Source organism: Phaenicophaeus curvirostris, chromosome 2 (assembly GCF_032191515.1).
Source record: "Phaenicophaeus curvirostris isolate KB17595 chromosome 2, BPBGC_Pcur_1.0, whole genome shotgun sequence".
Lineage (NCBI taxonomy): Eukaryota > Metazoa > Chordata > Aves > Cuculiformes > Cuculidae > Phaenicophaeus > Phaenicophaeus curvirostris.
In genome coordinates this window covers 11,265,679-11,288,729 of record NC_091393.1, presented here as the reverse complement: position 1 = coordinate 11,288,729, position 23,051 = coordinate 11,265,679, and the positions used below count along the sequence as shown (strand labels likewise).

The following is a 23,051-nucleotide window of genomic DNA, read 5'->3' as shown; positions in this document are numbered from 1 at the left end:
GAAGTGACAGAAAAAGAGCTGCTGGGTTGTTTTTCTCATTTAACATTGTGTAGTTTGGTCTACACAACCATTGCTCCTTAAGGTATGTTAAGTGACATGCCCTGAAATCCTTATTCTCCAGCTGAAGAAACTAGAGAAATGTCATATAATAACTTAGGTTGGAAGTGACAGTTGCAGGTCACTGCTCAAAGCAGGGCTGTTTTCTAAGTTAGATTCTACTTTAAAGCTAGATCAGGTCACTCAGGATCATATCCAGCTTAGTTTTGAGTATCTCCAAGGATATGGATTCCACAATTGTCATTTAATCAGAATTTCCATTATTGCAGATTGCTTGTTGCCTCTTCTTTCACTGTGGGTTTTTGAATGTGCCTCCATGTACCTAATGGGAAGTCACAGACAGCAATAAGACACCTTCTCCCTTTCCGCAACCCTTAGCATTCTTTTTCTTAAGGTTAGGCAAATCCAGTTCTCTGAGCATTCCTTCTGTGTCACTTGCTCCTGTGGTGGCCCTCCACTGGACTTGCAAAACAAACATTGATGTACTGAGTGCAAACTTGCGCTCTGTATTCCAGATGTGGTCTTGAAAGTGCAGAGCAGAGGGGTCTAATCACTTGCCTTGACTTGCTGGCTGTACCGTTGCTAATACAGTCCCGTATGTGGTTGGCTTTCTCCACCAGAACGATCCACTGCTGGCTTGTGTTCACCTTGTCCATTAGGACTCCTACATGCTTTATGCAGGATCCTGTCCTTATTCTTTCTAGCCAGCTGATACCTGCCAGGTTTTGTTCTTTCACTTTTTTTTTTTTTAAATCCCGTTTCGATTGAATGATGTTGCCTATTGAACCTTCAATGAACTTTTTTGTTCAATTACAACTGATCTTTATGTGGCCACATCTTCTATTAAGAGATAAGAGTGAAATTAATTACCATATTTCTAGTCTCTTTTTGTGTTGATTTTTATAAGGCAGAATCACCCTTTATCTCTTTCTAAGCTTTTTTGATACTTGTTAATACCAGAGATGGTCTCAAAGAACTTTTCATTCTTATTCCATCTCTGGTAAAGGAAGATGTAATTCATAGAATGATAGAAAAGCCAGGTTGGAAGAGACCCACCGGGTCATCGAGTCCAACCATTCCTATCAAACACTAAACCATGCCCCTTAGCACCTCATCCACCCGTGCCTTAAACACCTCCAGGGAAGGTGACTCAACCACCTCCCTGGGCAGCCTCTGCCAGTGCCCAATGACCCTTTCTGTGAAAATTTTTTTCCTAATGTCCAGCCTAAACCTGCCCTGATGGAGCTTGAGGCCATTCCCTCTTGTCCTGTCCCCTGTCACTTGGGAGAAGAGGCCAGCACCCTCCTCTCTACAACCTCCTTTCAGGTAGTTGTAGAGAGCAATGAGGTCTCCCCTCAGCCTCCTCTTCTCCAGGCTAAACAACCCCAGCTCTCTCAGCCATTCCTCATAAGACCTGTATATTCACCGTATGTAACAATGTCTCTGTGTTTGTTCATAGTTATTATTACAAGTTATTCATATTTTTAGATTATGCTCAAAATCTGTATTTAAGATGGCTAGTGATTAGGATGTCAGACAGCAAGACAACTTCAGGGCACTTTAGCTCTCAGGCCACATCTGCCATTGCTGACAAGATAGGTAGATGAGAGAAGTATGTGGGTGTGTTCTTCACCTGCATTTACTCCCTGTGTTCAATGCATTCCTATTTAAGTTGTTTCCCTATCCACTTCACTTTCTCACCAAAAAGCAGCAGCTATGCTACCAGTTACCAATGAGTTCATAGGGATTTAGAGCAGCCCAGGAAGCTGCTATGGATTCTTTTTGAGTAGAAATTATTCACCAGATTTGTGCGTATTCTGAACAGATGAGGAGTTAAGGCGCTCAGGAAGTCATGGAGAACTCCTCTTGCTGGACCAAACCTCCTTTCTAGGTGATTTTGTTTCTTTCTAGTTGCAAGGGGTTAGTAGTTTTTAAATGAACATTTATTTCTTCTTTTATAATTGTAAAACTTAGTATTTGAAGGAAATCCCCAACTTCCAAATCTTGGGATTGGTATATAAAATGAAAGATGCTAGTTTGTTAAATTGTACCACGTATACATCTATGAATTAAGATTCCATCCACATTTTATAGACAATTTCTTCATTCAAAGAGCATAAATTTTGTTGAGAAATTGAGCTGGCATTGTTAATATGAATGTGGAAATGGAAAAACTGTTATCAAGCTATGAAAGATTTTATTCTTCATTTACAGCTCCATAGTTTACTTTAAGATCTTTTGACAACTTATAGTTGTAAAGTTAATTACACTTATCCTGCTTTCCTAATGAGACAAAACTTTAATAGTTGTGGTTCTTCTATCAGTAGTGTATGTAGACAGCCATTAGGCTAATTTAATCTAATATCTAATGCAATTGTTTACTTGTACAGTGGGAACTTCAAAAGCATGATCAGAGCAGTGTGTACTTTTTTTCTACTCTGTCAAGTCTTCCTATTCTTTCTGGCTGTCACCTCCTCTTTGTCTCCTTTGCCTGCAGGCGATTTTTACTGCTTTGACTAGAGCAGTTTCTGATTGACAGATAAATAACATTTTGTCCCTTTGTAGAACCTGCTAAAATCTAAAAATATTAAGAGAATCTTGCTAGCTAAAGTGACTGTAACCAACTCAGTTCAGTGTCCTGCTCTCTGCTGGAAGTGTGGGGTTTTCTTTGGTGTGTGAACATTTCAAGTTATGATGCTATGTAAACTAGTACCTGTGCCTATACATTGTGGTATTCTTTCATAAAAAAAGACATTATTATGATATAAAGAAAGTGTTAAAAGCAATAATATTTTAAGTGTTTTACTTGATAAACAGTGTTGGGATTTTTTTTCTTTTATAGTTAGCTTAGCTTGGTCTGGCAAGCTTACTGAAAAATCAAACATGACTTTGCATAAGATGTATTTATGTGAGTAGATTTAAAACTGTGGAATAAAATTGCTTCTTTCAAATGGAGAAGCAAATAAATATTTTCTCTGTAGGACCTAAATAACCCGTTTTGAACAATCATTAAACTTTAATCTCACTCAGGTGCCGTCAGTTTCACTTGAAAATCCCAATGATGTGTTTGAAGATGGTGAAAATCCTCCAAGCAGTCGGTCATCAGAAAGTGGATTCACTGAGTTTGTACAGTACCAGGCAGATACAGCTGATGACATTGATAGAGCACTGAATGAAGGTCACGGAGCACCTGGCATTCCTATTATTGGTAGCACATCCTCAGAGACTGAGACAGCATCAACCGTGGGATCTGAGGAAACCATTGTACAACCTCCCTCCATAGTGACACATGGGACAGCAACTCGAAGTGGGAAAACGATCCAAAAGACTGCAATGCAGTGCTGTTTGGAGTATGTCCAACAGTTTTTAACCAGATTTATCAACCTGTATATCATTCAGAGTAATTCCCTGTCTCAGCCTTTAGGGGCAGAACTTCCAGTAGACCCCACCAGAGATCAAGGACAGACCGCAAAATGGGATAGAGAATCACAAGGTGATGCTAAGATGAAGAAAACAAACAAGAAAAAAACACCAAAAGAATACCTTCCTGCTTTTATTGCTGCGTGTCAGTTGTATCTTGAATGTTCGAGCTTTCCTGTGTATATTGCTGAAGGAAACCGTACTTCAGAATTACATCCTGGGAAGCCTGAAGTTGGTAAGTGCGTTCTTTTTTGTTCTTTGCTTTTATTCCCCGCTCCCCTCCCCACCTAGTTTAATATCACAGTATTCATGCTTTGTGTGTGTTGCTGTTTGCTGTTGTTCTCAGAAATGTAAGTTTCCTTCTGTGTGTCAGTGGGTCTGTTTATTGGAAATGAAACCATTTTCTCATAGATTTTAAGAATATTGCTGGCATGGCATATGACAGTAATTAGTATCAATTAGCAAAGCTGAAACCTTGAGAGCAGAATCTAGATTTCCCGATGTTCCTCTCTACTGTAGGGACCCACAGTGTTTTCTTTGTCGTATTCTGTAATAGTCACAGCTGGCATCAAATAGGTTTTTAGCATCTTTTTAGCAATTATGGATTGATGTGCACATTGATCACTGTGCAATATATGCCAATTATAAGCTTCTGTCCAATAGAAGTCATACTAGATAAGAAATTAATTAGCTTTATTTTCCCCTTATTAAAGGAACAGTTCTTGAAAACAATCCTTCTATCTACAGTTGCATTGGAAAACAAAAAAATGGTGGGTTTTGTGAAGTATTAATGTGTTCACAGATAGATGAACACATTCAGATACAGAAATGATATTAATGTTGACAGTTCTGGATTACTGTAAAATGTGACATTTTTAGATGGACAATCCTCTTTACAGTTTGTAAGGTCTTCAGTTTGCAGTTCTAATTTTGACGACTTCTGGTCTGTAGCTTGAGAGTTGCTGCTTTAAAATGCTGTCATGATGGATATGCTTGGAGCATGCAAGAAATATATTTACAATAATTTTGGCTACTGTTACAGTCATCTTCTGTGATTTTATTTGTTCTAGGGAACTTCACGGTTGCATATTCTGTTCTTACCCACAACTTTCAAAATCTGTTACAGGCTGAGCAGTGGGCACTACTTAAAGATGAACAATTTTTTGGCTTTCGGAAACAAGTGTGTTAATTTAATGTGACTGATGCTTCTGTTCTTGTAGTCTTTCGTATGCATTGTGTATGTCTTTATTATACAGCCCAGGAACAGAGCACGTCTTTGATTTTGTGAGATCCAAACTTATCAAATATTTGTCAGTTGAAGACCACTTGGTTATGGCTGTTTATCAAAAAAGAGTATTGCGTTTCTGAAGGGGTGTCACCTTTTGTAAAAGATATTAGCACAGGTTACAGCAGCCTACAAATGAGTATTGTGGCAGAAGACTAAAAATACTTAAAAAATTAATTGTTTGCTTATTACTTTTCTGTGGATGTAGCACTTTTGGTTATTACTGCCTTGTAAACTCTAAAGCAGGAAGCCTGTAGATCTTGAGTAGTATGTGCCTCATATGAAGGCAGTGATTCTAGGGAGCCTTCTCACTTTGTTAAATGTCTTGGATTTGCATTGCTCTTACATCATCTGAACCTTCCCATCAGTGCTGTTGCATTTGCAGTCTATTGAACAATGGGACTGAGGAATAAACATAAATTGTAGGCAGTTGAAATCCGTGGAAAAATTTTGTTGAGGTAAACATCTGTTGTATGGAACAGCAAGGCCAATGGGAATAGTTATGGGAATGGGTCTGCACTGCTGTCCTGGGAGTCCTGCTTCCCGTAACAGGGAATGCCAGCAGAATAGATGGAGAATGGGAGATGGAAGTTGACATAATTTGCACTTTTTCACCTCTTGATATGTGTTTCTGCTGCAGAAGAGGCTGTTTTTATTTGAAGTGTTCCTAAGTTTGGAACATGCTTTTGATGGGTTACATATGTGATGTGACCCAATTGCCTTTAATCAAAGGTGAGAGTCATCAGTCTGTTTACTTGAAGGAGCTAAATTAATCTGATATTGATAGAACGTAATTGTACTTAAATTTTGCTGTATGCTTAATTTCTCAGATAAGTGTGTGGTTTTTTTAATGGAAGAAATTAAAAAGGGAAATGAGTCAATCTCAGAATAATGTTTATGTAGAATCATAGAATCACCAGGTTGGAAGAGACCCACAGGATCATCGAGTCCAACCAATATCTGTTAATTCTAGAACATTATGTGGAACTGTTAGGCATATTTAGGCTACAATCCACACTACAAAATTAGCTGTTGTGGATGAAATTGGAAATTGCATTGTCCTCTTCAATTCTAAATTGATGCTGTATTTGTGCCTGTTAAGTAACACTTGGAATCATAGAACAGTTTGGGTTGGAAGGGACCTTAAAGATTATCTAGTTCCAATCCCCCTGCCATGGACAGGGACATCCCACTAGATGAGGCTGCCGAAGGCCCATCCAACCTGGCCTTGAACACCTCCAGGGATGGGGCAGCCACAGCTTCCCTGGGCAACCTGTGCCAGTGCCTCACCACTGTCATTGGGAAGAACTTCCTTCTAATGTTTAATCTGAATCTTCCCCTCTCCAGTTTATAGACATTCCCCCTAGTCCTATCATGACAAGCCCTCCCCAGTCCCTCCCCAGCTTTCTTGTAACCTCCTTCAGGTACTGGAAGGTCACTATAAGGTTTCCTCGGAGCCTTCTCTTCTACCTGCTGAACAAGCCCAACTCTCTCAGCCTGTCCTCGTATGAGAGATGCTCCAGCCCTCTGATCATCTTTGTAGCCCTCCTCTGGACTCATTCCAACAGTTCCATATCCTTCTTATGTTGAGGATTCAACATAACTTTGCTTGTGTATGATTCTAAAAGCATTTGCCTGTTTTCGGAACACAATCAATAAAGTCCTTTTGAAGTTCTAAGAAAAATTACTTTGACACCTCTGAAATAAAGAGGTGCATTATCCACTTGGAAAGTTGACTGAAATTCAGAGAAAGGTGCTTGTGTTATCAGGCCAGTGTGTGATATTAAGGGGGGATAGGAAGAAAGGGAAAACAACCAGCTACAGTGAAAGCAGAGTATGACCTAATAGGATCAAGTTTCTGACACTCAGAACATCCATTTGCATGGATAATTTTGCTTTTAAATTGTTGCCAGGAAAATGTCTATTTTTTTTGTGAGTTTAAACTTTACATACATTATTTTTATATATAAGCTAAGAATTCTGCATCTATGTATAGTATGTTATCTATATAATATAAGACATAAGAATAATACTGTAGAATAATTCCAGACTACAAGCTACATTGTTAAGGCTTGATTGCTCTCAAGAGTTTTTTGAAGGAGGAATGTCGTTGAAAGGATGTGCAAACTACTAGAAGCCCATTTTTATCTAAATATGAAATCATGTGGATGCATTTCCATAAAATTAGTCTTCTTCAAATTTTCCTGTTTATTTTTGCTTACTAAATGTTTGAAGTGATGTAACATTTCTTTCCTAATTAGATTGTTTTAAAGGTAAGAGATAAATCAAGAACTATCTTTCTCCTGCATACATTTTCCTAAACATATACAACAAGCAGGTTTAAATATGAAAGACAAAGGACCAGTCTGCATATGGAATATAAGAGGAATAACTAATAATATTTGAAATGGTTAAATTAATGTATCATCTGTGATTTTTTTTTTTCCAGATTGTGAACAAGTACAGCCTCCACTGTGGCTACAGACTTTAATGAATGCTTGCAAGCAAGCAGGCGATTTCAGTGTTCAAGGTGTTACTATTTCCCTTGTGATGGACTTGGTTGGATTGACTCAATCTGTTGCTGTTGTCACCGGAGAAAATCTGAACAGTGTGGAAACTGCTCAGCCTCTTAGCCCTAACCAAGGAAGAGTGGCTGTGGTCATCAGACCTCCTCTTACTCAAGGCAATCTGAGATACATGGCTGAAAAGACAGATTTTTTCAAGGTACAACGCAGTATGTCATTGGGATTTTGTATGGACTTCTTTTACTGGCTGGTGAAAGTCAACTGACATTCTTGGCCATTTTACCATCCTTAGTGTGGTAAACCAAATTTTCACGCTGAGTATTTTGATAACAATTGTAAACTGTGTAGACTCTGTATGAAAATACATAGTAAGTTTTCCCACTGGTTATTTTGCTGACTGCTTGGGTAAAAATCCTGGTTTTAATTACTATTTCTAAAATATGAATAAAGCATGATTGAATGGCATCACTAATTAGTGAAGATATGAAACAGAGATGTGCGTATTGCAGGATTCTGGTAAACCACAGTCTCTGCGTTTGTGTAAGTTATCTAAGAAATCATTTACAAAAGATGTTTAGCAGCAGGGTGAATTTTGTAGTTAATTATATTTAAATGAAAACTTATCTCTGGATATGCCTGCAAGTTCCGACCCTTAAAAGGAATTTTTTTATGTTATAAATTATTGCAGTGTTTCAGGCAGTTCTTATGTTCACACCAACAAGAAAAAGCCAGTTTTATAGATTACCTGTTGGTCATATGGTATCGTCTTATTTAATGTCTTTAATCATTACATAGATGTCGATGTAGTCTAGAACAAAACAAGGCGTGATACTCATTCACTTGCATCTCTTGCAACTTTTCTTTTCGTGTACAAAGCATATAGCTTTAACTCTTTGGGACCAGTTGGGTGATGGAACTCCTCAGCATCATCAGAAGAGTGTGGAGCTCTTCTACCAGCTGCACAACCTTGTTCCATCTTCTAGCATTTGTGAAGATGTTATTAGTCAGCAGCTGACTCACAGAGACAAGGCAAGTTGTTCATATATTTACCAGAAGATTGCTTAAGTATGTAACTATAGACATATATTTAGAAAAAGGACTTGGTGCCTCAGGGGAGGGTATGGGCATGAATAACTTCAGTATTGAAAAAACATTGCCTTATGTTGATTGTTTCAAACATCAAATATACTCTTATATCTTACTTGTATGTAGAACATCAGGTTTGTCCACCCTCTGGTGTTACCACCCTCTTTCCTATATTCCTAATCACAAGTAGCATTAACCTCATGTCTGTGGTAGGTGAGCCCTATTTCCATGACATCTTGGTGTTTCATAAACCTATGAAAGTGTTTGTAGTGTTAATAATTGAATATAGGTTTTCTAGATTCCATTCCAGTTGTCCTAACCACTCTTCTTTCCCTGTACAGCTCCACCAGACACAAACGTGTTTTCTTCTGTTATGTTCTAACCAACTGCTGCCAGTCCTCTGGAGTGCTCCCTTCTGTTTCACCTAACTGTTGCATTTGGTTTAATAATTTGTCCTAGTGTAGCATGTAGAATTTCTGCTTCCTTTTCTCCATAGAACATGGAGAAAGAGCAACAACCACATTATTGGCATCACTGTGTCTCTGTTGTGTTTCTCAACAGTGGGGTTGGATTCCTTATTTAAGACAGTCATGTATGGTCCCCTTTATCTTTCTATCCTTTTGCTTTCTCCTTTCTCTCTTTCAGCTGAGGTGTCCTTACTGTCTTTTCCTTTGTGTCACCACCTTCTTTTTACAGTCTGAGATCTGTTTTCAATTCCTTTCCTTTTCTGTGAGACACGTTCTCGTGTTTCTGCTGATATTATTAGTTTGCTGCTTTAGCCTTAATTCCATTTTCCTTTTAAGCAACAGTGAATTGGTTTTCTTTGGTCTTTCTGACCATTTTTATGTATTATCTAATTCTGGCTACTTTTCTAAGAGTTAATGTAAATACAAGACAAAAGAGCAGCTTGTAAGCTTGTAATTAATAAGATTTTATTTCCAAATTCCAAGAGCTGCATTCATGTGGTGGGTTGACCCTGGTTGAATGTCAGGTGTTGACCAAAACTGCTCCATCACTCCCCTCCTCAGCTGGACAGGGGAAAGAAAGTATAATGGAAGGCTCATGGTCCGAGATAAGGACAGGGATATCGTTCAGCAATTACCATCACAAGCTAAACAGGCCTGACTTGAGGATCAGTTAGTCTTAATTTATCGCCAATCTAATCAGAGTTGTATAATGAGAAATAAAAACAAATCTTAAAAACACCTTCCCTCCGCCCCCGCACCTTCCTTCTTCCTGCACCTAACTTTACTCCTGTTGTTCTCCACCTCCTTCCTCCTGGTAGTGGAGGGACATAGGGAATGGGAGTTCATCACATGTTGTCTCTACCACTCCTTCCTCCTCAGGGGGAGGACTCCTCACACTCTTCCCCTGCTCCCGCATGGGGTCCCTTCCATGGGAGACAGTCCTCCACAAACTTCTCCAATATGAGTCCTTCCCCCATCAGCTACAGTTCTTCACAAACTGCTTCAGTGTGGCTGCCTTCCTCAGGGTGCTGTCCTTCAGGAACAAATTGCTCCGTAATAGGCTCCCCACAAAATCACAAGTCCTGTCAGTAAACCTGCTCCAGCATGGACTCCTCTCTCCACAGGACCTGCCAGGAGCCTGATCAAGGGCAGGCTTCCCATGCGATCGCAGCTTCCTTTGGGCACACCCACCTGCCCTGAAGTGGGGTCTTCCACTGGCTGCAGGTGAACATCTGCTCTGCCGTGGACCTCCTTGGGCTGCAGGCAGACAGCCTTCCTCACTATGGTCTTCACCACAGGCTGCAGGGGAACCTGCTCTGATGCCCAGGGCACATCCTCCCCCTCCTTCATCACTGACCTTAGTGTCTGCAGAGTTTTCTCTCACATATTCTCACTCCTCTCTCCAGCTGCAGTTACTGTTGTGCAGACTGTTTTTCCCCCACTTCTTAAATATGTTATCACAGAGGTTCTGCCACTGTCGCTGGTGGGATTGGCCTCGGCCAGCAGCAGGTCTGTCTTGGAGCTGGCTGGCATTGCTTCTTTTGGACATCAGGAGCTCTTCTAGGAGCTTCTCACAGCAGCCACCCTTGTAGCCCCTGACTACAAAGACTTTGTCATGCGAACCAAATACACTGTGCTATATATTTCTGAGTTCAATCTTCTAACACTTGTCTTGGTTCATTATTTCCATCTGAAATGTTACTGTGAGATTCTTTTTCACTCTTGGGAAACAGAGGAATTGCAATAACTCGATATTCTTGACAAAGAAGCTTCTACAATTCTTCTCCAGTCTCATGTGGCCCCTCTAGTTATTAAAATATTTAATTCAATTTCTGCCATGCTTGCCAGTTCTAAAGGGCAACTAATAAACTGCTCTAACAGCAATTGCCTGTGTGGGAAATGTTCTGAATTGCTCTGCTCTGACTGATGTGGCAGCTGGATTGTGAGCTGTCTGCGCATTTCTTTGCAGTCTGCCACTGAGGCTACTCCTTTCTTGAAGGTCTTTACTTTCCACCTCTGTCTCATGTCAAAAGCCATAGACTATAATTTGAGCAGAACCTCTCAAGTAGCTGGAGAGCTGCTTCTTTGCCTCTGATAATGCTGTTCAGTTACTTATTGTTGTGTCACTTGTCCTGTCTCCTGTTCTGCTACCACAGGTTATAATGTCTGCTCATGACTCAGCGTGGTGGATTTCTCCCATTGTTTATTGCACAAAGGTCTCATCTCACTGCTGGTTGGGATTTAGAAGTGATCTTGGTTGCCCTATTGACTACTTCTATTTTGCTGTCAGTTTAGCTAATTCAAGTAAGGTAGTATTTTCAAAATCTTTTTAAGCTGGTGGACGTTCAGATTGTTGACACGGTGTTTCTTTTAGGTCTGTGATGAGCCTCCTGTTTCATGCTTGCCAAAGGGGCCTTTTTGGAATTTGGCAACAGACATGTAGGAGACTGTAGGAGACACTTATCAGAATATATTCTCTGCTTCCCAATACATAAAGCACATGCTTAGCTTTTATTATTGCTGGGGTGGGAGGGGGTGTTCTGCTGGTCATGACAGTTACTCTATCTTTTTGTTTGTTTTTAAACTGAGGCTGTCAATTTGACATTTGAGTTTGAGGCCTTTGTAGTGCCTTAAATTTTAGATACATGAACTGTTTCCACAGCCCCAACGGAATGAATTATAGGGAATTAAATGCTTACATACTCTGGCAACTCACAGTTGTGTGATTTCAGAAGCAGTTACCTTTTTGCCTTTCTACCAGAGAGTTACCAGGTCAATAAAAGCAAATGTGACCCAGTCTGTCAGTCACTGCATTTCACAGCTTGGCCTGTTGTTAAAACTGCTGGTGATCTATAGTTTCACTTGTGAGGCTGCTCTGTGAACCACTCTAACTGTGCATATGGCTCTCACTTATTTCTGCCAACCTTACTGTGAAAACAGTAATTTTTGACAGCTTCCCACCGTGGATTGCAAGGGCTTTGTGTGCGAGGCATTTGAGAATTTGTTTTTTTCACTCTGTATTTAGCATGTTACTGAATTGTTTTATGTAACTGTATGTATTTTGCAGCAGCACTGCAGGGTTTTTTCTCCCATGAGAAGCATACTTTTTCTAAATACATGTGTTGCTTGCTTTACTTTCCAAAATGCTGCTTAGTTGTTGGTTTGGGGTTTTTTTTCCATTTTGTCTCACGTGTCCTCTCTGTGATTTTTCAGGTTTCATCGCTTTTACTTAAACCTTTCATTATTGTAGCAGACATTAGTTGCATTGCTGTTGCAAAGCTTCTTAGGCTGTATGTTGTAGCTTAAGTCTGCAAGCATGCCAGATTGTCACAATGGTATTAACAGTTTTTAGTTTGATCTCATGTTGATTAGAGGGAAATATACCTAACATTCATTCCCTAGAAGGTGTATTTTAAGAACAAACAAGCGACAGTCTTCATCCTCTTGTCTCTGCTTATTATTTAGTAATTTATTTTAAGCTCTGATTGTATTTGAATGTAATGTTGATGCTTTTTTCAGTATAACTGTCCTGATTGCTGTGCTTTATTTGTTCATTCTTACAGCTGCTGAGTGTAGCTTCCTTGTCTCTTGGGTAAAGCTGTTATTAATAGATGTACCCATGTATTCCTATGGTAGCATGGCATTTACTATTGTTTACAACTTTGGTGGAATAAGTCTTCACCTTGATCAGCCACAGAAAAGAGATAAAGGCATAAAAAAATTTTACTTTAATACCATCTTCACCATTAAATATTCTGCATATTATTTGTATTTGTTAGAAGTTGTTTGGGCAGTGAGCATGCCCTGTTTTTCTAAATAAGCCGCTAAATTCCAGCGCAAAATTTGGCATGTTAGTGATGAGCTCCATCTAGACCATATCTAGTTAGGGAATTCTGGTATTTCTTTCTAGACAATTTGTTTTCATGTCCTTGTTTCCCTGGATACTGTGTTTAATCCTATCAGTCCAGATACTATCTCTATAAATCCCTCTTTCTTTGCCTCTTCTTTCTACATCTGTATGCTTGGAACTTTCATATTGAAAAACTTGTGTTTCTTCCTGCTGTCTCTTCATGATCTCTTCTAGTGCCTTAATAGATATAAACTCGCTGAAAACAGAGCTGTGCATTTCATGAGAGTAAATTAAATATTGTTCAAGCTCTCACTTAAAGTATCGAAAACTTTTTCAAGCTAAACCTTGAAACTAAGACAGCCAAGATCAATATGGAGGAGAATTCTTTCACATTACTAAATTGTTCCCTGAGACCTGTGATTGCGTGTTACTGTTTTTAATGTTAGAAGTTAAGATTTGGTCGCATAGTCAAAAGAGTTAATTTTAATAATGTCATTATCTTTTAAGCTGCTGTATGCCTCTCTTTTTCTGGTTCTTGTCAGAGGCTGGCATATTCCAATAAATCTAACTTACAATTTGGTTCACAGAAAGTAAGAATGGAAGCTCATGCAAAGTTTGCAGTGCTGTGGCATCTTACCCGTGACCTTCATATTAACAAGTCTTCTTCCTTTGGGCGTACCTTTGACAGGTTGGTAACTGCAAGCGTGATTCTGTTTAATTTTGCTTCAAAATCTTGTAACTACATTATACTGTCGCAGTCTAACTGAGAGGAAGGAAGAAGGATGAGAAGTGGATTTATGTTAGAGAAAATTGTTTTCACAATGATTATATAAGCTGTAAGTTTTTCTGGTAGCTGTAAAAAGTAGGACGGGAATGGGCATGTGATTCATTGACTATCACTGTGGTTAAAATGCTTGTGTATATTGAACATAGTATCTCAGTTCTTGCTGTGATTCAATTAGAAAAGAAAAAAAAGCAGGAGAGAGAAGTCAGCCCAGAAGTGAGTTATATGAAAATGGAAAGTAACAATAAAGCGAAGAAAACTTAAGAACAAAATTGCAAGTACGCACTAAGGTATTAAAATTCCTTTGTTTAATCTGAGTGTTTCACCGAAGATGTCATTTACAGCAAGCAGCAGGGAATTTGGTTTGCATTCTGATATCAGACTGCATTCTTAGAGAAATCTGAATGATCCAGAGTCTAAACTAGTTTTGTGAAATGGTTATTTCTTTGGCTTAGTATTGTCACTCATTGCAGAAGTGGTGATAAAGTTTGTACAGACAGCTAAGAGCTTATGAAGGAGGATGTGAAATAGTAAAATTCAGAGTCCGATGTATATATATATTTGCCCCAAGTCCAGAAAGGATTCTAAAGGCTAAAGCTATTAAAAGCAGAGAACAATGACAGTAGAAAGTCCTGAACTGTCAAATATATTTATTGTCTGTGTTCTTGAAGAAAAGATCTTTAAATAAGTTATCTTTTCTTTTCCATGTATCTGTGTAGATTAGCTTTCAAATTTTTATCTTTTTGTACTTCAGTAACCCTTAGTAGGCAACCAAAGCTTGTTGTGTGAGTAGATGGACAGATGCTTGCACTGACTATGTAACTGCTACTGTTAGAGCAGCTATCTTAGCTGTCTTTTTAGCCCTTCCTGGCCATTTCTTCATTAGGCTAGACTGAAATGTAAAACTGAAGGTTGTGAAGTCTGGATGTCAGTGAAAATACTGCTTTATATGGAGAAGAGACTGGAGTATGTACTGGCTCTGAAATGTATTGTGTATTAGATGAAAATGTGCTTATTCTGTGACTAGTGTAGAATATGTGCCAGGTTTAATCTTCTTTCTATTCTAGATCTTTGTTTATCATGCTGGACAGCCTTAATAGCTTGGATGGTTCTACATGGTCAGTGGGACAAGCCTGGTTAAATCAAGTCCTTCAAAGACATGATATTGCAAGGGTTCTTGAACCTTTGCTCCTACTGCTTCTGCATCCGAAAACTCAGCGAGTTTCTGTTCAGCGAGTACAGGCTGAATGTTATTGGACTAAATCTCCCTATCCACCTGAAGAAGAAAATGAAAAGCCGTTTATGCAGAAGTTTAGCTGTGCTGACGGTATGTATGCAAGAAGACTGTAAGAAGTTGCTTATTAAATTTCTTTATTTGTTGTTTATGTGCAACATTAAAAGCTCAGTAAGAATTGTTGAAAGTAACTCACAAACCAAGGTGGTGGAAGAGCTACTGCTTATATGTGCGTTCATGGATATTTTTTCTAATTCAAGTGTGGGATACTTGGATACAACCAAGTATCGTTGTTCTCAAATTAAGATGATATGCAAGTATTTTAATGTGGAGCATTTTTTTATGTCTTGCTGAACTTGAGTAGAACTTACAAATATGACTTGAAGCTTAACCAAGAAATAAAATGCTTTTTTGAATTAGGACTACTGATGTGGGGCTGGCTGAAAATATGCTGATAGTGTTTGAAGATGTTTACATATATTGTGTAGTTCTAGTAAGATACTAATGGTTCTTTTTTCTTAATGAAAACACAAGTAGGTAAGATTGCAAAAGGTTTCACAAGGGAATTATGTTGTTTTGCTAAGATCTACTGCTAAAATAATCTTGCTTTGGTTATGTGAATATGTGTCGTTTGCATATCAACAATATTCTTTTCTGCTCTAATGTGGAAAGACATTATTTACCATGCCTTTATACTTTGAAGTTTTGCTATTAGTTAAAATTCTAAATTTTAATTCTAAATTCTTATTCTGAGGACTAAAATGTGTATTTTTTTTCTTTAAGCATTTTCCCATGTGCCTGTAAGCCAAGAGCAACTTATTATTCCTAAAGAAAGCAACGAAAAACCGCTTGCTATGGATGAAATGGAGAACTTCAGCCTGACTGTCAACCCTCTGAGCGACAGACTTTCCTTGTTAAGTACCAGCAGTGAGACCATACCAATGGTTGTTTCTGATTTTGACCTTCCTGACCATCAGGTTGAGATACTGCAGAGTTCCGACTCTGGATGTTCTCAATCATCCACTGGGGACAACATCAGTTATGAAGTGGAAACAGAAAGTCTGAGTGGTCAAGATAGTTCTCAGACTCTGAGAGAAGACTCACCTGATGAAATTGTGCAACAAGTGGTTACAGATCTTATCTGCAAAGTTGTAAGCGGTCTTGGAGAAGAGGCTGAACCAGTTAAACCAAGTCTACACTCTGAGGATGCTTCATGTAAGTTCAGTCCTTTGGACACCTCTGTAGAGGTGACAAAAAGTGAAGATCAAAATATTCTAAGTAGCCAGAGTAGTTTACTTAGTAATGACAGTTCCCAGTTGCTGTCGGCCTCAACTGAGACTGGACTTGAGAGCATAAGAGATGAAATTTCAAGAAATAACTCTTCACCCTGTATTGCAGAAAGCCAGCAATCTCTCTCTGATCTCACTCTTGCTTCCAATGAGTCGAAGTCCAGAAAGCGAAGCCACAGTAGTATTCAGTTCGGCTTCAAAGGAAAGGTGCCAGAAAAAATGTCAGAAAAAGAAACAATTGTTAAAGAGGCTGGTAAGCAACCAGGTGCAAAACCAAAGGTGAAAATAGCCAAAAAGAAAGATGAAGAGAAGAAGAAAGCCCAAACAGAAAAGCTTAAACAAACAAACGTCTTCTTTAGTGATGGTCTTGATTTAGAAAACTGGTACAGTTGTGGAGAAGGAGAAATTTCAGAAATAGAAAGTGATGTGGGATCCCCAGGAATGCGAAAATCTCCCAACTTTAATATCCATCCATTGTATCAACATGTGCTGCTTTATCTCCAGCTATATGACTCTTCCAGGACATTGTATGCTTTTTCTGCAATTAAAGCCATTCTGAAAACAAATCCTTCAGCTTTTGTAAGTGCTATCTCCACAACCAGTGTCAACAATGCATACACTCCTCAGCTTTCATTGCTTCAGAATCTTCTAGCCAGGCATCGCATATCTGTTATGGGCAAGGATTTCTATAGTCACATCCCAGTTGATTCTAACCATAACTTTCGGAGCTCTATGTACATTGAAATTCTTATCTCCTTGTGTTTATACTATATGCGGAGCCACTATCCAACTCATGTTAAAGTAACCTCACAAGATCTAATAGGAAACCGTAATATGCAAATGATGAGTATAGAAATTCTGACACTTCTTTTTGCTGAGCTGGCAAAAGTGATAGAAAGCTCTGCAAAGGGCTTTCCTAGTTTTATCTCGGACATGTTGTCCAAGTGCAAGGTTCAGAAAGTGATCCTGCATTGTCTGCTGTCTTCTATCTTCAGTGCACAGAAATGGCACAGTGAAAAGATGGCTGGAAAAAACATAGTGGCTGTAGAAGAAGGTTTCTCTGAAGACAGCCTTATAAATTTTTCTGAAGATGAATTTGACAATGGTAGTACTCTGCAGTCACAGCTTTTAAAAGTACTTCAGCGACTGATTGTGCTGGAACACAAAGTAATGACTGTGCCTGAGGAAAACGAAACGGGCTTTGACTTTGCCATAATGGACTTGGAGCACATTGGTCCCCAGCAGCCGATGACTTCTCTTCAGTATTTACATTCCCAGCCAATAACGTGCCAAGGCATGTTTCTCTGCGCAGTGATACGAGCTTTACACCAGCACTGTGCCTGTAAAATGCATCCCCAGTGGATTGGCCTTATCACTTCTACGTTGCCTTACATGGGAAAAGTTCTTCAGAGAGTGGTTGTTTCAGTGACTCTTCAGCTCTGCAGGAACTTGGATAATTTAATTCAGCAGTATAAATATGAAACAGGACTATCTGATAATAGGTATGTGCGTGTAGAGATGTGTAAACTTTTTAAGCAGATTTGGTTTTGTTGAATTACTTTACAACCAGGTGAACCCATTCTTAAAAAATGAATCTCTTTAATTCAGGCCTCTCTGGATGGCATCAGTCACTCCCCCAGATATGGTTCTTACTTTGTTAGAAGGGATCACGACAATAATTCATTACTGTCTCCTAGATCCATCTACGCAATATCATCAGGTAAGCTTAATCTGGGTGTTTGAGAGATTCCTGTGCATTACATGTCAAATTAAGGACTGTGATTGTATTAGCAAAATTCAAGATTTGTGTGGGAAAAATACCATATATATTGTCTTACCTTTAAGTATGGCCTTTTAGTGATAATATACACATCTCAAACAGAAAAACAATTTTCTACTAATTAGAATTTTAAAGAGGCTAACTGATTTTTTTTTGTTTGTTTGTTGGTTTGGTTTGGGGGATTTCTTTGTTCCCCTGAAATAACTAAAGTAGGAATTCCTTAACTTTCAGACCTCTAAAATTCCACTTTTTCAGAGCTGGCTTAATTTTTGGAACTTCCCAGGCTGACACTAATCCTGTTACTTTCTGGCTGCACTATGTTCATCTTGCAATATGTCAAAACATTCTTTCTGCTCCTTCTGTGTATTCACAAGCTGTCTTTTTAGTCAAAAAGTATTCTTATATCTGATATTCTGAGCATAGTCTTTGTTAAGAATTTGGCCCAGATTCTGCAAGAAAATGTTTGCTCTGGTCTCTATGCAGTCTTGGGTTTGCTTTTTTTTGTTCTTATACAACTTTGCCTTCCGTTCATTTAGAAGTAACTGAAAAATGTTCATTGTTTGTGCAAGTAAATAATTTTGCTTTCAGTGTTATGTACACTTGAAATCCGAAATAACTGTTTTGTGAAGATATAGGCAGAAGATACAGAATCAACTGCTGTAGACATGAGGCCTCATATGTACAATATAAAATGTACTCTGAACAACTCGGTCAAAAGATTCTTTAATTATTATTTTAACACTCGCAAAATCTGTACTTTCTATAAGGATTACTGAAAAGCTGTTAACGTTGAAAGCTTCTATGTTTGTTAAATCTCAATTTACACTATTTTACTTAAGCTGTTTATATACATATTTAATGCTTTTCCTCTTCTCTTCTCTCCCCTTCAAATCCACTAGCTCTTGGTTAATGTAGATCAGAAGCACTTGATTGAAGCACGCAATGGGATCCTGTCTATCTTGCATATGATCATGTCCTCTGTGACTTTGCTGTGGAGCATCCTTCACCTTGCAGATTCTTCGGAGAAAACTACTACTGCTGCTGCTGCATCCATCACCACTATTAATCTTGGGTCAACAAAGGTCAGAACATCAGGGATAGTATAGTTTAAATCAAGAATGGCTTCAGGGCAATTGGGAAAGTGATGGAGGGCTCTGGGGCACAAGTAGTATTCTGCTCCATCCCAATGCTAAATAGAGAGGAGGGGGAAGCCAGGATGAAGAATTCGATTAATACCTGGCTCCGAGCCTGGTGCGAGGAGAGGAGCTTTGGCTTTTTTGATCATGGCGGGGCTCACGCACCCCCAGGCTTTCTCGCTAAGGGCGGGACACATGGGTCTCCTAGGGGGGCTAAAGCCCTTGCCAGAAACATAGCCAAGCTCATAAATCGAGCTTTAAACTAGATGTGAAGGGGGAGGGGGTTGAGCCCAGGCTAGACAGGAATGAGCCTGGATGTGGGGAATTGGTGATTGGGAGAGGGTGCGCGGGCGAGGACCACCAGTACCTCACCGCACAAAAAGTGGTGGAGAACACACCTCGGGGTGTTAAGGGAGATGCAGGCACTCTGGTGTCAACTGATCCAGTTACCAGGCAGTTGGGAACGAACCCTGTTCCCTCTAGGAGGGCTGAAGGCTCGGCAGCTCAGCTGAAGTGCATTTACACCAATGCACGCAGCATGGGAAATAAGAAGGAAGAGCTGGAAGCTGTCGTAGGGCAAGGGGCCTATGATGTCGTTGCCATCACGGAAACGTGGTGGGACGACTCATGTAACTGGAGTACGGCTATGGTGGGGTATAAGCTTTTCAGACGGGACAGGAAGGGTAGGAGAGGAGGTGGGGTAGCCCTCTTTGTAAGGGAGGACTTGGACATCACTGAGATGGATTGTGGAGATGAGGAGGTTGAGTGCCTGTGGGTCAAAATCAGAGGAGCCCACCAGAAGGTAGATTTTGTGATGGGAGTCTGTTACAGACCACCCAACCAAGGAGAAGCAGCCGATGAGCTCTTCTATAAACAGCTGCGGACAATCTCTAGATCGATGCCTCTCGTTCTGGTGGGAGACTTCAATCTGCCTGATATCTGCTGGGTGTACAACACAGCAGAAAGGAAGCAGTCTAGGAGGTTCCTGGAGTGCGTGGGAGATAACTTCCTTGCACAGTTGGTGAATGAACCAACCAGGGAAGGTGCCCTCCTGGACCTCCTGTTGGTGAACAGAGAAGGCCTTGTAGGGGATGTGGCGGTAGGTGGACGCCTAGGACTAAGCGACCATGAGATTATAAAATTTTCTGTTCTAGGTGAAGTGAAGAGGGTGGTTAGCAAGACGGTAACATTAAATTTCCAGAGGGCAGACTTTGATCTCTTCAGCAGGCTGGTTGGTGAAGTCTCATGGGAGACAGTACTCCAGGGCAAGGGAGCCCAGGAGGGCTGGGAGCTCTTCAAAGGGGTGGTCCTAGCAGCTCAGGAGAAAGCCATCCCTGTGGTCCGGAAAAAAAGCCGGCAGGGGAGAAAGCCAGCTTGGTTGAATAGAGAGATCTTGAGGGATATCAAGAAGAAAAGAAATGTTTATGGCCTCTGGAAGAAGGGACAGGCCTCTTGGGTGGACTACAGGAGGGAAGTGAGATTGTGTAGGGAAAAAATCAGAAGGGCTAAGGCTCAGCTAGAAATTGGATTGGCCAAGTCAGTGAAAGATAACAAAAAATCTTTCTACAAATATATAAATAATAAAAGGCGGACTAGGGAGACCATACAGTCCCTATTGGACACAGAAGGAACAACAGTAACAGGGGATGAGGAAAAGGCTGAGGTACTTAATGCCTTCTTTGCCTCAGTCTTTAGTCGTAAGGAGGGTCGTTCCGTCTGTGTACAAACCCAGGAGCTAGAGGAGCAAAATGAGGCTCCCATGATCCAAGAGGAGGTGGTCAGAGACTTGCTAGCCCGACTGGACAGTCACAAGTCTATGGGGCCGGATGGGATTCACCCTAGGGTACTGAAGGAGCTGGCGGATGGGCTGGCCAAACCCCTTTCCATCATCTTCCAACAGTCCTGGAAGACTGGGGAAGTCCCACTGGACTGGAGGCTGGCTGATGTTGTGCCCATCTACAAAAAGGGCCGCAGGGAGGACCCAGGAAACTACAGGCCTGTCAGTCTGACCTCAGTGCCAGGGAAAGTCATGGAACAGGTGATCTTGAGTGCTATCATGAAGCACATGCAAGAGAACCAGGTGATCAGGCCCAGTCAACATGGGTTCACAAAAGGCAGGTCTTGCCAGACTAACCTGATCGCCTTCTATGACAAAGTGACTCGGCTACTGGATGAGGGAAAGGCTGTGGATGTGGTCTTCCTGGACTTCAGTAAAGCCTTTGACACAGTTTCTCACAGCGTTCTGCTTGAGAAACTGTCAGCCTCTGGGCTGGACAGGCGCACACTCTCCTGGGTGGAAAACTGGTTGGATGGCCGGGCCCAGAGAGTGGTGGGAAATGGTGTGAAATCCAGCTGGAGGCCAGTGACAAGTGGGGTTCCCCAGGGCTCAGTGCTGGGTCCAGCCCTGTTCAATGTCTTCATCAATGATCTGGATGAAGGCATCGAGTGCACCCTGAGCAAGTTTGCGGACGACACTAAGCTGGGTGGAAGTGTCGATCTGCTGGAGGGTCGGGAGGCTCTGCAAAGGGATCTGAACAGGCTGGACCGCTGGGCAGAGTCCAATGGCATGAGGTTTAACAAGGCCAAATGCCGGGTCCTGCACTTGGGGCACAACAACCCTATGCAGTGCTACAGACTAGGAGAAGTCTGTCTAGAAAGCTGCCTGGAGGAGAGGGACCTGGGGGTGTTGGTTGACAGCCGACTGAATATGAGCCAGCAGTGTGCCCAGGTGGCCAAGAAGGCCAATGGCATCTTGGCTTGTATCAGAAACGGCGTGACCAGCAGGTCCAGGGAGGTTATCCTCCCTCTGTACTCGGCACTGGTGAGACCGCTCCTCGAATACTGTGTTCAGTTCTGGGCCCCTCACCACAAGAAGGATGTTGAGGCTCTGGAGAGAGTCCAGAGAAGAGCAACAAAGCTGGTAAAAGGGCTGGAGAACAGGCCTTATGAGGAGTGGCTGAGAGAGCTGGGGTTGTTTAGCCTGGAGAAGAGGAGGCTGAGGGGTGACCTCATTGCTCTCTACAACTACCTGAAAGGACGTTGTAGAGAGGAGGGTGCTGGCCTCTTCTCCCAAGTGACAGGGGACAGGACAAGAGGGAATGGCCTCAAGCTCCGCCAGGGGAGGTTTAGGCTAGACGTTAGGAAAAAATTCTTTACAGAAAGGGTCATTGGGCACTGGCAGAGGCTGCCCAGGGAGGTGGTTGAGTCACCTTCCCTGGAGGTGTTTAAGGCACGGGTGGACGAGGTGCTGAGGGATATGGTTTAGTGTTTGGTAGGAACGGTTGGACTCGGTGATCCGGTGGGTCTCTTCCAACCTGGTTATTCTGTGATTCTGTGATTCTGTGAAATTGTCCATGAACACCTTTGTCAAACTAAACCTAATTCCATTTTTCTACATGTAAATGGAGTTTTAATATCTATGTCATCACCTTCTCATCTGCATCAGAAATAAGGCTTTTATAAATGGGTATTGAATCTGCTTTTAACATTGAGTGTATCATCTCCAGTCAACATCTCACCTCTTTGCTTTTTGCACAGAAAATGAAATCCATCCTGAAAAAAATTAAGCCACACTTTTATGCCTCAAAAGATATAAAGTATTCATGTAAAATCTTAACAAACGAGAACCCTCCTCATAAAACATCTAGTGCTCAGACACTTACGGGCTAGTTCCTTTATTCATTCAGTTTCCATACAGCACTGTCATAGCAGATAGTTAGCTAGTAACCATAAAGTAGAAAACCCAAGAAAGGGTCAAATAGGGCTATACTAAGAAAGCTGCCTAGACCTCTTATTGGAAGGAGCTCAATCTTTTATACTTCATCTTACTAAGTAAGAAACTCGTTTTGATGTTTTAAAATAATATTTTCTCATTTAATTTGAATACTATCAGATACTGTTTGTGAGCATGCTGCGTCTTGCAACTTTTGTCATTCAAACTGAAGGAATAAAAAATAAACTTATCTAAGTCTCCTTGTCTTTGCACAGATGACATCCATGGTCGTATTTGTGCTGTTCATAGGGGTTTGTACTCATTGAAAGGGAGGAAGTCCATACTTGTTGATGACCTATAGTATTATGCTGCTTCCGTGAAAGAATAAGCTTTTGTACTCTGGTTAATCATTGACTCTCCTGTACA

At 40.7% G+C, this 23,051-nt stretch overlaps 1 protein-coding gene across 7 annotated transcripts in view; it reads left to right on the top strand.

Annotated features, from left to right (window-relative positions):
* DOP1A (DOP1 leucine zipper like protein A) overlaps positions 1 to 23,051 on the top strand; it is a 70,689-nt gene that overhangs the window by 30,289 nt on the left and 17,349 nt on the right. For 6 of the 7 annotated variants that reach the window (XM_069851207.1, XM_069851209.1, XM_069851205.1 and 3 more), the window contains 8 exons: positions 3,088 to 3,712; positions 7,212 to 7,486; positions 8,164 to 8,316; positions 13,278 to 13,378; positions 14,542 to 14,801; positions 15,492 to 17,499; positions 17,606 to 17,717; positions 18,677 to 18,859. In XM_069851207.1, coding sequence (XP_069707308.1) covers positions 3,088 to 3,712; positions 7,212 to 7,486; positions 8,164 to 8,316; positions 13,278 to 13,378; positions 14,542 to 14,801; positions 15,492 to 17,499; positions 17,606 to 17,717; positions 18,677 to 18,859 — 3,717 coding nt within the window. Of the gene's footprint in view, positions 1 to 3,087; positions 3,713 to 7,211; positions 7,487 to 8,163; positions 8,321 to 13,277; positions 13,379 to 14,541; positions 14,802 to 15,491; positions 17,500 to 17,605; positions 17,718 to 18,676; positions 18,860 to 23,051 lie in introns of all 7 variants that reach the window. The other variant, XM_069851206.1, reaches the window with a different exon arrangement.